We start from the raw sequence: 13,225 nt of genomic DNA, 5'->3' as shown, positions 1-13,225 counted from the left end.
TAAAAGATTTCCCAATATTAATGTATGGCGCGGGGGGAGCTGCTGCAATGACTGCCGCTAGGTCTTATTTTCAGGGGAGGTCTTATATTTCTAAGCCGGAGCAAAACTGTACTAGGTCTTACTTTGGGGGATGTTTTATTAAGTAGAGAAACAAGTATCAAAATATGTCTGAAAACAGCATCTTTGAAGTGGCTTGCAACTGCAGGAAGAATGGTTCTGTCTGGTGTGCTGGGGCGATGGCCCGGGTGCGCACAGAAAGGGTTCTGAGTGCCACCTCTGGCACCCGTGCCATAGGTTCACCACCACTGTCCTAGGGTACTTTAAACCTGTGAAGTCTGATTGTTCATGTCATCTACTGCTATCACCGATTGCGGTTGTTACTTCTGGGTGTTTGTTGAATAATGCCCTTGGTTTGTATGAGGAGGGATCAGCCTCTTCATCCTTAAGGAAGGTTAAGAGCTCTTTTCTGCTGGTTTGAGAAATCAAGTAGGATCAGCAATAGAATGGGAACTTTTCATTAGTTTTCTGTCAGTTTTTTGTTTGCTATCATTTATACGCGATTTAGATTTTTTTTATATGCATTTCTCACATGTGTAAAAGACTTTTTTTTAAAACTGATGAATGCGGTCAGTTTTCTATAACAATCTATCTGTAAAACATACGTCCCCGTGGATGTAAATGGGCATTTTCAGCTTGTCTCCCACACGCACAGTACGTTTCCCCCAGTACTATGAGTGTGAATGAATTCATAGAACATATCTGGTCAGTAACCAAAGCAAAGCAAATCCCGTCACAATCTGCTTGAAAACCGCTTGTGTGAAGGAGGGGTAACACTGGTTTATCACAGCTGAGCGCAGCCCATTGAACTCGCACCATGTAAGCTCTCGCTTCACTGGCCCCAACCCGAACGTTTGCACAAGAAGCCCTCGAGATAAACTGGTTTTGGGCCGGTACATCCGGGTGATACAAAAACGGACAACGGTGACACTAGTCAGGACTGTGTCCGATTTGTTTTGCCTCAGCCTTAGGAACATTACAGCATTGGTCCTGACATGGCGCTCACGGAGCCGAGTATCGCTGACTACACGTCATGAAATCAGGCTGTTTACCCCGCGCTCAAACCTGACTCCTCCCCGACATGTGACTGATCACATGGTCCTGACGTCATCGCAGGTCCTTTACCCAATTAGAGGCTAGTAGTGAACCCGGATGTTACCAATGTCATGCAATCCTCCAGTCACTAGAAGCCGGCAAGTGGTGGAAGCGCTGGGTGGAAGCGCTGGGTGCAGGTGAGGGCGGCTGCAGGGGGTCCTGTACTCAGCCTCCTGGCTCAAGATACAGTCATGTAACCTGTGCTGTCTCTATGAATGGCATGTCATAGCTCAGTGCAGAGATCCCCTAGAGATTCCCATACCTCCCAACCGTCCCGCTTTCAGCGTGACAGTCCCGTTTTATGGGCTCTGTCATGCTGCCACGGAAAGGGGAGATAATGTCCCGGGCCCCGCCCACTTTTTCCACTTTGTCCCGCCTCCTCCAGCCCCCGTAGTTTAGAGCTGCAGAGCAGCCAAGGCATGGGGGCCGGGAGGAGGCGGGACCAGCCCCTGCTCCCTCCTCACATGATGTCTGCACCAATCATGTGAGGAGCGAGCTCCGCCCCCGGCTGGCCACGCCCCCTCCGCGCGTCCAGGGGAGAAGAATGACAGAAGGTAAGAGATTGAGGGGACAGGGGGGCCACAGGGCTGGGGCACAGTAAGAGGACAGGTGGGTGCTGGAGGCTACAGCAGGACAGGGGAAGCTGGAGGCTACAAGGGGGAGCTGGAGGCTAATGGAGGAGGAAAGAGGGTCTGGGGCACAGGAAGAGGACAGGGGGGTGCTGGAGGCTACAGGGGGGGGGCTGGAGGCTACAGGGGGGGGGGGCTGGAGGCTACAGGAGGAGGAAAGGGGGAGCTGGGGCACAGGAAGAGGACAGGGGGGTGCTGGAGGCTACAGGGGGGGCTGGAGACTACTGGAGGAGGACAGGGGGTGCTGGAAGCTACAGGAGGACAGGGGGGGCTGGAGGCTACAGGAGGACAGGGGGGGCTGGAGGTTACAGGAGCAGGACAGGGGGGCTGGAGGCTACAGGAGGACAGGGGGGGCTGGAGGTTACAGGAGCAGGACAGGGGGGGCTGGAGGCTACAGGAGGACAGGGGGGGCTGGAGGTTACAGGAGCAGGACAGGGGGGCTGGAGGCTACAGGAGGACAGGAGGAGGGTGCTGGTGGGCATGAGGAGGCTCGTGGGGGACAGGAGGAGGCTGCTGGGGAACAAGAGGAGGCTGCTGGGGAACAAGAGGAGGCTGCTGGGGGACAGGAGGAGGCTGCTGGGGGACAGGAGGAGGCTGCTGGGGGACAGGAGGAGGAGGCTGGAGGACAGGAGGAGGATGCTGGAGGACAGGAGGAGGATGCTGGAGGACAGGAGGAGGATGCTGGGGGACAGGAGGAGGATGCTGGAGGACAGGAGGAGGAGGCTGGGGACAGGAGGAGGATGCTGGAGGACAGGAGGAGGATGCTGGGGGACAGGAGGAGGATGCTGGGGGACAGGAGGAGGATGCTGGAGGACAGGAGGAGGAGGCTGGGGACAGGAGGAGGATGCTGGAGGACAGGAGGAGGAGGCTGGGGGACAGGAGGAGGATGCTGGAGGACAGGTGGAGGCTGAGCACAGGAGGATGCTTGAGTAGGCTGGGGGACAGAAGAAGGCTGGAGGGCAGGAGGAGGAGGCTGGGGGACAGGTGGAGGCTGCTGGGGGACAGGTGGAGGCGGGAGGAGGCTGCAGGAGGACAGGAGGAGGAGGCTTGAGGAGGAGGCGGCTGGGGGACAGGTGGAGGCGGCTGGGGGACAGGTGGAGGCGGCTGGGGGACAGGAGGAGGCTGCTGGGGGACAGGAGGAGGCTGCTGGGGGACAGGAGGAGGATGCTGGAGGACAGGAGGAGGAAGCTCGTGGGGGACAGGAGGAGGCTGCTGGGGGACAGGAGGAGGCTGCTGGGGGACAGGAGGAGGATGCTGGGGGACAGGAGGAGGAGGCTGGGGACAGGAGGAGGATGCTGGAGGACAGGTGGAGGCTGAGGACAGGAGGATGCTTGAGTAGGCTGGGGGACAGAAGGAGGCTAAAGGGCAGGAGGAGGAGGCTGGGGGACAGGTGGAGGCTGCTGCGGGACAGGAGGAGGAGGCTGGGGGACAGGAGGAGGAGGCTGAAGGACAGGAGGATGCTTGAGGGGGAGGTCGGAGGACAGGAGGATTCTGGAGGGGACTGTGGGACTGGAGGACAGGTGGAGGATGCTGAAGGAGGAGGACAGGGGGGCTGGAGGCTACAGGAGGACAGGGAGGGCTGGGGCACAGGAGCAGGACAGGGGGGGCTGGAAGCTACAGGAGGACAGGAGGAGGCTGCTGGTGGGCAGGAGGAGGCTGCAAGTGGGCAGGAGGAGGCTGCAGAGGGACAGGAGGAGGCTGCAGGGGGACAGGAGGAGGCTGCAGGGGGACAGGAGGAGGCTGCAGGGGGACAGGAGGAGGCTGCTGCGGGACAGGAGGAGGAGGCTGGAGGACAGGAGGAGGAGGCTGGAGGACAGGAGGAGGAGGCTGGGGACAGGAGGAGGCTGAGGACAGGAGGATGCTTGAGTAGGCTGGGGGACAGAAGGAGGCTAAAGGGCAGGAGGAGGAGGCTGGGGGACAGGTGGAGGCTGCTGCGGGACAGGAGGAGGAGGCTGGGGGACAGGAGGAGGCTGCAGGACAGGAGGATGCTTGAGGGGGAGGTCGGAGGACAGGAGGATTCTAGAGGGGACTGTGGGACTGGAAGACAGGTGGAGGATGCTGGAGGAGGAGGCTGGAGGACAGGATGCTACAGGAGGAGGCTGGAGGACAGGAGGAGTCTGGGGGACAGGAGGCCACAGGAGGAGGCTGGAGGACAGGAGGCTACAGGAGGAGGCTGGAGGACAGGAGGCTACAGGAGGAGGCTGGAGGACAGGAGGCTACAGGAGGAGGCTGGAGGACAGGAGGCTACTGGAGGAGGCTGTAGGACAGGAGGTTACATTATGAGGAGGATAGAGAACAGGGACCATGTGAGGAGGGGTGGGGGTACAGATAATATTATGTGTAAGTTTGGGGAGATAAATAAAAGTGAAAAACAAAATGTCAAGGGAGGATAAAATTAAAGATGGGTTTTATATGTTGCAGATTTGCTTTATGGGATATTATACGGGTCCATGGGGGTGGGGTGGGGGGCCAAAGTAAGGGGCACTTTACTATGTGGGGACCGTCAAGGTTGATATTATACTATGCTTGTGGGTGAGTCAATGGGCGTGGTTTAGAAAAAGGGGAGGGGCTTTTGTCCCTCTTTCTCTTGTCCAAAAGTTGGGAGGTATGGATTCCCTGTAGTGAGAGAGTTTTCAGCTAAAACACACTGCTCAGCATAGGCCATTAGAGGCTATGGGGTACGGATGCAAAGTATTGCATCCCTTCCCCGGCCTCTGCTGAGTGTACTAGTGACACAACTGTCCATATAAACACAGTGGCATCAGTGGGGAAACACCCTGAACATCACCGGCTGCTGCTAATATTCACTCCTCCAGCTTTCAGGAGTGAGGCGAGGGACAGAATGACAAATCCCACTATATATGTGCAGGTTTTTGCCACATTGTAATTTTACCAGCACATCCCCTTGCTGGGTGTAAATTTAACAATTGAGACATTAATGTTGAGTTCTTTCTCACTTCCTGATCTGCTGCAGAGTCTTTGGATGTTACTGTATTATGTGGCCATTGCTGCAATCCACCAGTTTCTATGGCACCTTGATGTAGAGGCACAGAGGATAAAATTATTGTATACTCCTGTGGTGTTAGAAAACTGTTGAAGTAAGCTGGTTTTTGCTCTGGCGTTTCTGTGGAAGTCACTGCAGGCCTCCTGCTACTTTCAGTTTGGGCACATAAATCTGAGGTTTTAAAGCTGCAGTATAGGATTGTTACAATCTCGTCCATTACGCTTATACGTAAGGCCTGCGGCACAAGTGACGGTTTGAACCTGTTTTTGGGCCGTTTTTAAGCAGTCCGTTAAAACGCATGCGTTATTTGAAACTGCATCCGTTTTTTTTAATCAGTTTTAATTAAGATAATTGGTAAAGCTGTCAAAAACGCATTTGTTTAACTGCTTAAAAACGGGTTCAAAACGTCACGTGTGCCGCCGGCCTGACACAGCGTGTTAGCTGTATGCGACTGCCGCTGGCTAATCTACTCCGTTTGCATCACTTTGTGGACAGTATCCTAATGTTGTGTGAGTTAGTGCCTTGTTGTTAACCTTCTTTTTACTCCTTTGTAATCTGTTCATTTCAGGTTTTATAAAGTAGTTGGACCTTTACGCAGAATGGAAAACATGCTTCAGTTGTGATCTCTTGAAACTGGACTAAAGGTTTGTTTTCACATTTGAGTTTGGGTTGGAATGTGCAGAAAGCTGCATATCTTATTATACAGTGACCGAGGGTAACATCATGTTATGTTAACCCATTGAGGGTTGTAGCGGTCACATTTTTTGTTGTTGGACATCCAGGGACATCACAGGGGCCTCATTATATGCTATTTAGTCATTACAAGACAAAATTCATTCACACAAACAAAGGGAAGAGTGACAGACAAGTGATGTAATGTTCTGTCAAGTTCCACTGCTGTTAAGAACAGGAACAGTATACAGTATGTATTGCTCTTCTTGATGTTAACAATGTCAAAAATTACTAAAATCTTTTTATGTCAGTGAGGTCTTGACGTGTTCCCCAAGAAAGGCCTCATGCAAGCGGATGGATGCACGCACGATCATCCAGCCAAGTGAAGGAGAGGAGGGATGGTTGCTCCTCTCCCTCTCCTTTGAAAGACAAGTGGGCAGTGCAGTAATACGTCAAAATACAGGTCCTTTTCTGTGCTTGGCCACGGTACGGTGACACAGCTTGTGCTCACTGCACCGTTGTTGGGTGCCATGGTCATCTATGAGGACCATGATTCGGCCACAATCACTTCCCCCCTTCGGTTCTTGTGCCTGAGGCCTAAAGCTCTTCGTTCCAGTACCATATTGTTATTTATGATGACTGTTGTGCCTTTATGTTTTTCTTAAATGGGTTGGAAGTCTGCATTACTCATTTAATGGGCACGTTGATGCTAGTGCGGATTACTTCTAGGCTCTTGGAGCAGAAAGAGTTTTTTGTTCGTTTTATTTTCCCCCTGTCATAAGATATGCATGGCTGAGTAGAGTGTGCATGGGGACCTCGGGTTAGATTACTGTCTGCCCAGCCTAAAGCAGTTTTGCAGAAAACGGATATTAATAGTCTGCCTTTGGAACAGATCTTCAGTATTAGATCGGGCTGGATTTAATACCCAGCACCTCCACTGATCAGCTATTGCTACTTCTAGATCTCTGCGTTGTATAAAGCCAGAATCTCTGGACAATGGCCTACATTTATTATTAGTGAGACAAAACTGTGCCACATTTATGAAGACCGGAGCACTGTCAAAGTGCATAAACTGAGTGCACCAGTTGTTTTTTTTGGTGCGCTCCATTTAAGTGGCGTGCAGCATATTTATGTCAGACTTCCGACGTGCTGAAGGATGCTGTGAATGGCTGATTAGATGGATTCCAGGAGTCTGACTGATCCTATATTTGTGATCTTTTCATGCTGCTGTTGATAGTCTGTGAATCACTGACCACTCAGAGTCCTGTTTCCAGAAGCCGATAACTCTGCTGGACACGGGACATTTTACATCATAGCGATCTATGCTTCACTAAACAGCAGCGCTGACACTGTAACCCTCTTTACAGTATGAGCATTTCTATTTCACGGACATACAACAGCAGCGTGAAGATGCCCTAAGGATAACCATCAGTACCAAGTCCTGGACAATTGCTTTGATGAACTGTATTGATAATAAGAGGAATTTCCTTATTCTGTGACTGTATATAGAGCAGTGCTTTTTAGGAGATATTTAAAAAATGGCATTTCTATAATGCAGTTTTGGTTTGTTTCGCCCAGATATTCTTGTGCCATGATATGTACAGTACTATGTTTCTCAGACAGAGCAAGATTATGCGACATTTGTGTGAATGTAGCTTTTCTGTGCTTATTATTGATTCCACAAATATTTCATGGTCTATGGGCTCACATACAGCTGTAGTTATGACAGCCCTGTGTATGAGCCAGCTATCTGACTACATGTTTAGATTTTTAGGTTTTGAAGCCAAATTAGTATATTAACAAACGAAAAGCACCATCTGTGCTACACGTTCTCTTCCTACACGACTCGTCCAGAAACCAGCACGCATGTTATTACTAAAGTTATCAAAAACCTGTATCTGTGTATTTCTGCTGTAGTGTTTAATGTGTATACTGCAACATCTTTTTAAACTTTTGAGCATTTTAAAGGGGTTGTCGACTTTAAGCAAATAATTGACATGATTGTAAAAGTTAGGCAATTTTCCAATATACTTTTTGTATCAACTCCTCACAGTTTTCTAGATCTCTGCTTGCTTCACTGCTGTAGAAAGCTTCTATGTTTACTTCCAGGGGAAAAAAATCAGTCCATGAACATGGACACAAGCTGTTATCATCATAGAAACGTAATCTGAGCTGTGGGATGCTAACGGATAAAGCACCTGCATGTGCATCTCAAGGCCCTGGACAGATTTCTATCCACTAAAAGTAAACATAGAAGCTTTCTATAGCAGGGCAGCAAGCAGAGATCTGGAGAAGGAATTGATACAGAAAGTATATGTGAAAATTGTCTAACTTTTCTTTAGACAAAGCATATCAATAATTTGATGAAAGTGGACAACCCCTTTAAGCGTCAATGGCACGAGTGCAGTGTATTTTAGTGCCATTGACAACAGCGAAGCTTTGTGACTTTTTTGACTAGGTGTGATGTGTAAAGACAATGAACTCCTTTTGTTGCTTTGTTTTGCCCCTCATTCAGGCTGAACATTATAAGTGTCAGTGTTGTGACCTCCGCCATGGCTCTTGCTGCGGTCTCTGCCTCCTGTCAAGTGCTCAGAGGGACTACTGGAATTTTCACTAGTCATCCGGCCTCATTACTGTCGAGGGCCCCAGCTTTGTGCGCTTGTACCCTGAATAGGTGGGTGATGTGTCTGCAGGGACTATTAAATATTGTCTGAAAAGTGATGTGATGGCAGTTCTGTTGTTGTAGGAAAGAGTTGCTCATCAAACAGTAGATCTTTGTTGCTGTTGTGGCAGAACAGATGCTCTCGTAAGTCGCATCACTCTGCGTTATTTTAGCACAGTACAGCCTACAGTACACAGTCCTGCTGCTCATCTGTCTGTTCTGATGTGCTAAGGAGCAGGGGAATTGTACCTTTATTTTGTTTTCCTAACCATGCCATCAGCATCTGCAAATGGACTAGGCACTATAATATGTATTCTAACCCTACATTGTGGATTTATCTAAAATAGACGGAAAATGACATCGCAGAGAAAAACGGATCATTTGGAGAGAACAGCAAACACCTTTAGACAAGAGGTAAGTGACTGTATATAAGACAATTCTGTAATCCTTCGCATCTGACTATACATTGTATTAGAGAGCCGTGTTCACATCCCTCTAAATGTACATGCAAAATTTAAAGTGTAAATGGCTTCCAGCAGTTCTGCTTATGACTTTAGAAGACTCCTTTCCATCAATCAGTTATATCCAGCATTAAAACAATGACTGTGCACTATCTGTTTTTTTGGCGGCCACCATGTGGTTTTATATTTGCAATGGTAGAATTACCAATACATGAAGGTTTCATTCGGGGCGCTTAGATCTGGGCCTACTTCACACATTGTTCCAAATATAGTGAATAATAACCAAGCTGATTAATCAAATTGATATATGGCTGGGGGTTTGTCTAAAAAGCAATAAGCTATTTATATACATTTTCTCTAGCGCTGTTGGTCTCCCGCAGCACCACTCATCATTGCCGGCCTCTGTTTGTTTACAAAAGCCTGCAACTCGTGATGTAGAAATCACCACCAATGGTAGTGGCAGGAAACAGGGGAAGGAGAACAGGAATGCCGGAATTAGGAGTTAATTGTTTTTTTTTTTAATCCACCACCCCCCACTTCTCCAGCCATATATCAAGCTTTGTTTTTATTTTTTTTTATTTGGTTTTTCAGTTTCCGGACAACCCCTTTAACACCTTCCCGCTCCGGCACAGATATATAGTGACTTGGTGTAGATGCCGGCTCAGCTCTGGATCGGAGCCATGCCAGCTGTAACTAACAGCCGACACCCCAGTGTAACACCTGCAGTCGGAGTGGGCTCAGATCGCGGGTGTTTAACCTGTTAAATGCAGTGGTCAGCATGACCGCGGCATCTAACATGCCTTCCAGGGATCTTTCCCCCACGATCGGCCCTCCCGCGCCGCCTTCGGGGGGTGCCGATGGTTGCTATGGCAGCCCTTTGGTGCGATCAGGAGCTTTAGTTAAACAATGAAACTTTGCAGGGTTAAGCTACATTCACACGAGCGTGTACGCCGGGCATACATTTGCCGCGATGAGGAGGAGGAGTGGTGACCCCTCCCCGCAGTGATGTCCCCAACTTAAGAACCTGACTTGCAGATGACCCCCTAGTTACAGACAGACCTCTCTTCCCATTATGACATCTGGTAAAGCTCTCTGGAAGCTAGTAATTTCCTGTACTTTAGCTCCAGCCAGCGATTATCAATTCTAAGGGAACTGTACGGAATTTTTTGGACTATAAAGCGCACCGGATTATAAGGCGCATCATCAATAAATGCCTGCTAAAACTTCTAGGTTCATATACAAGGCGCACCTGATTATAAGGATGAATGACCAGCAGGTGGCAGACCTGTGCACAGTTCAAGGCAGCTGTTGTCTGTAAGTACAGTTCATATATAAGGCGCACTGGACTATAATGTGAACCTTTGATTTCTGAGAAAATCAAAGGATTTTGTTTGCGCAGGTCCTCTTTAAATAAAACCCAAGCTGACTTGGAAGGTTCATGCCAGGGGTTTACCCTATAGATCACATCTTATGTTACAAGCATTTACTGTAGAAACCCAGCAACTGATATGACTGGACCTGCAGTATGTAATAGTTATTTCTTCTTGCAATTGACTTTTGCCCTCTATTGGATGCCTTGTCATGTCTGATCAATTAGGTGTTAAAATTCTCTGTATACTGATTGCAGAGGTTGGTAATCTTTGGTTCTCCGCCGTTTGTGAAACTTTAGCTCCCAGCATGCACGCTTACTTATTTGTTCTCTGATCTCCTATATATGTGAATAGGGCATACTGGAAGTACCGAAGGTTGCTGACGCCTGTTATTATTGCTCCTAATAGACATTGGGGCTATTGCTTCCCCCAAACGTTCTCCATTACACTATGTTATACAGAAAATCATAAGGGACTCCAGTTAAAGAGATTAGTCACATCCCATGTCATTCTTGTCACTAAATAACAATTCTGCATGTGTTAGGATTCTTGTGCCGCTTCTCTAGGTCTTCAGTTATTTGCATTCGTTATTTGAAACAAAAAACACAGAACACTCTGTGGTTACCTCACATCGTTTTTCTAGGAATTGGTGTAATGCTTCACTGTGAATGAACATGTTCTTTTTATGTTTTAACAGATTATTTCTCCTGCTAAAGTTTGTGGGATTACCAATGAGTCTTCCACTGTGAAGAGAGTTCGTCTTGCTGTGGAAAATAGTGAATTTACTTTTAAAGCCGGGCAGTGGTAAGTTACTTGCATCACCCATTGGATGTGTCATTTGCTTTTTCCCATGACTATGGATTGAATAATGTACTGTGTGGTGGGCTGATTTCTTGGACTGAATACAGAAAAATCATAGTTAAATCTTATGCAAGATAGTCCCTATTTCTCAGCGGAACATGTTTGATGAGAACTTGATTCCAGTTTCGTTCTGTTTTCCCACGGAGAAGAATCAGGGGACCCTTACAATATCATTATGATGGTTGGAGACCCTAGCACAGTGTTCAGTCTATAAAATCCAGCAACCTGTGTTTGTGTGTTTTTAGCCTTTTATGTGTGTTAAATACAGGAGCCTACTCGGTAGGCTATGGTGAGCCTTGCTCAATGTATTCTCAACTTTTGTATATTTATTTTGGTTACTAATAAGAGGCCGTACAGTAGGCCTCTATAAAATGAGTTGAGATCTGATCTAAGCATGGGTGTCCTGACCTGACACCAGTCACAAAATACATTAAAAGAGCGCCCCGATACACCCTTGTCTGAGCAAAGCTGGGTCTGTAAGGGTTTTCCTCTCCCTAATGATGTTGGTTGTTTTCATTTGGATCAGGCATAACTCTTGAAAAGAGAGATTCTTTGCTGGACAAGTCATGGGAGCCTGCAGAATCTTTCATTGTAAGGTCTGTAGCTTTTCCCTTTCAAAAGACATTTACCATCAGAATTTCTGATGGTAGATGCCCAAACTTACTTGGCCGTTGCGTTTTATAGTATGACTCAATATTTTTTACAAATTTGCCACTGGCAAACTAGATTACCCAAATCCAGACACAGAAAAGTGTAATTAAAACGTAACTTTTAATTAGTATCTGATAATAAGGACTGTTATAGCGATTCGCATTACTAGGTGCTCAAACTGGTATTGTTATTAAAAACGCAGTGTCATACGCTCCCCTAGTCACATGTGGCCAGGCTTGATTTACTAGTGTTGTGTCTGTTGTAGAGCAGACAGGAGTATTGTATAAGTAAATAGTGAGCTAGTTGTACTTGTGACTATGCTGAGTGAGTGATCGCAGAATGTCTCTTGCGATTATAGTCAATAGCTGGAAGTCTGCTGCCTCGGGTGGCCACTTTACTGGCTGAGATAGCTATCTCACATTGCATAGGCTATATACTCATTCTAGGCTACTCATAGTGCTATGCTACTAGCGTGATTAGTACGGAGACTGCAGCCTGTCCACAGAGATCACAGCATTCACACTGTGGTCCTGGGGTAGGTAGGTCAGAGTAGCACTATCTTATCCCATGTATAGGGTATAGCTCATTTTGCTGACTTTATCGCAGCTCACATTGTTGGGTTTCACTCACTCTATTGCACACATTAATATAGATCACTAGAATTAGTAGAAGCCCTGGCTGACCAGAGAGCGATACACTGCTAATTAAAATACTGAATTAGCCCCCCGACATGTTTCGCCAGGTAAACTGGCTTCATCAGGGGTCTGGGCTAATAATGATCGCGGCGTGAAGCTGCCGAGGATATAAAGACTGAACTCCCATCTGTTGTAACGCTGGCCAATAGGGGAAAGAAGATAGAGACCGTCCACCTGGTTGTTAGGTTATGATAGGCTTACTCCAGTGAGTGACACGTTCTCCACTCACAGCTATAGTGTAGCGGAGAGGGAAACTAGGAGAACGGTCTCTATCTTCTATCTTCGGTCTCAAGCATAGCACTATGAGTAGCCTAGAATGAGATGGCTATCTGAGCCAGTAAAGTGGCCACCTGAGCCATAGTCACAAGTACAACTAGCTCACTATTTACTTATACAATACTCCTGTCTGCTCTATAACAGACACAACACTAGTAAATCAAGCCTGGCCACATGTGACGTCACTAGGGGAGCGTAGGACACTGTGTTTTTAATAACAATACCGGTTTGAGCACCCAGTAATGCGAATCGCTATGAGAACAGTCCTTATTATCAGATACCAATTAAAAGTTACGTTTTAATTGCACTTTTCTGTGTCTGGGTAATCTAGTTTGCCAGTGGCAAATTTGTAAAAAATATTGAGTCATGAATCCCTGCCTTTTTTTGAGTTGTTTTATAGTATGAGGAACAGGTTTTTTTTCATCTCCAGGAACCACAGAATGCCCCTAAAAAGAACTTTAAAAAGTTAGCATATGTTTTTAGGGGCATTCTGTGGTTCCTGGAGATAAGAAAACACATTCCTCTTACTGCAACGGCCAAGTAAGTTTGGGCATCTGCCATGAGAAATTCTAATGGTAGGTGTCCTTTAAGTGAATGAAACGAAGTTGAAATATAAAGAAAAGTCATTATATGTATACAGCGTACATACGACCCCTAGTTACAAATGGACCACTGGATATTGGCAATTTATTGTACTTTAGTCCTAGGCTACAATGATCAGCTGTAACAGTTATCAATGGTGTCTGCAATGAAGATTTATTGTTATCCTGATTCTTATGACAACCCAACATT

The 13,225-nt window shown here is 47.3% G+C and overlaps 2 protein-coding genes across 4 annotated transcripts in view; one reads left to right on the top strand and one right to left on the bottom strand.

Annotated features, from left to right (window-relative positions):
* The window catches only part of LOC140133460 (uncharacterized), a 374,671-nt gene that overhangs the window by 38,281 nt on the left and 323,165 nt on the right, over positions 1-13,225 (bottom strand). The window lies entirely within an intron of this gene.
* Positions 1,015-13,225, top strand: part of OXNAD1 (oxidoreductase NAD binding domain containing 1) — a 35,365-nt gene continuing 23,154 nt past the window's right edge. The window contains exons 1-5 of one of the 2 annotated variants that reach the window (XM_072153675.1): positions 1,015-1,273; positions 5,351-5,429; positions 7,973-8,131; positions 8,467-8,533; positions 10,648-10,754. In XM_072153675.1, the coding sequence (XP_072009776.1) occupies positions 8,010-8,131; positions 8,467-8,533; positions 10,648-10,754 (296 nt within the window). In that variant the 5' untranslated portion in view covers positions 1,015-1,273; positions 5,351-5,429; positions 7,973-8,009. Of the gene's footprint in view, positions 1,290-5,350; positions 5,430-7,972; positions 8,132-8,466; positions 8,534-10,647; positions 10,755-13,225 lie in introns of both variants that reach the window. The other variant, XM_072153676.1, reaches the window with a different exon arrangement.

The sequence above is a fragment of the Engystomops pustulosus genome, chromosome 5 (genome assembly GCF_040894005.1).
Source record: "Engystomops pustulosus chromosome 5, aEngPut4.maternal, whole genome shotgun sequence".
In the NCBI taxonomy this organism is placed as follows: domain Eukaryota; kingdom Metazoa; phylum Chordata; class Amphibia; order Anura; family Leptodactylidae; genus Engystomops; species Engystomops pustulosus.
Note: the sequence above shows the minus strand (reverse complement) of the source record. Positions and strands in the feature narration are given on the sequence as shown.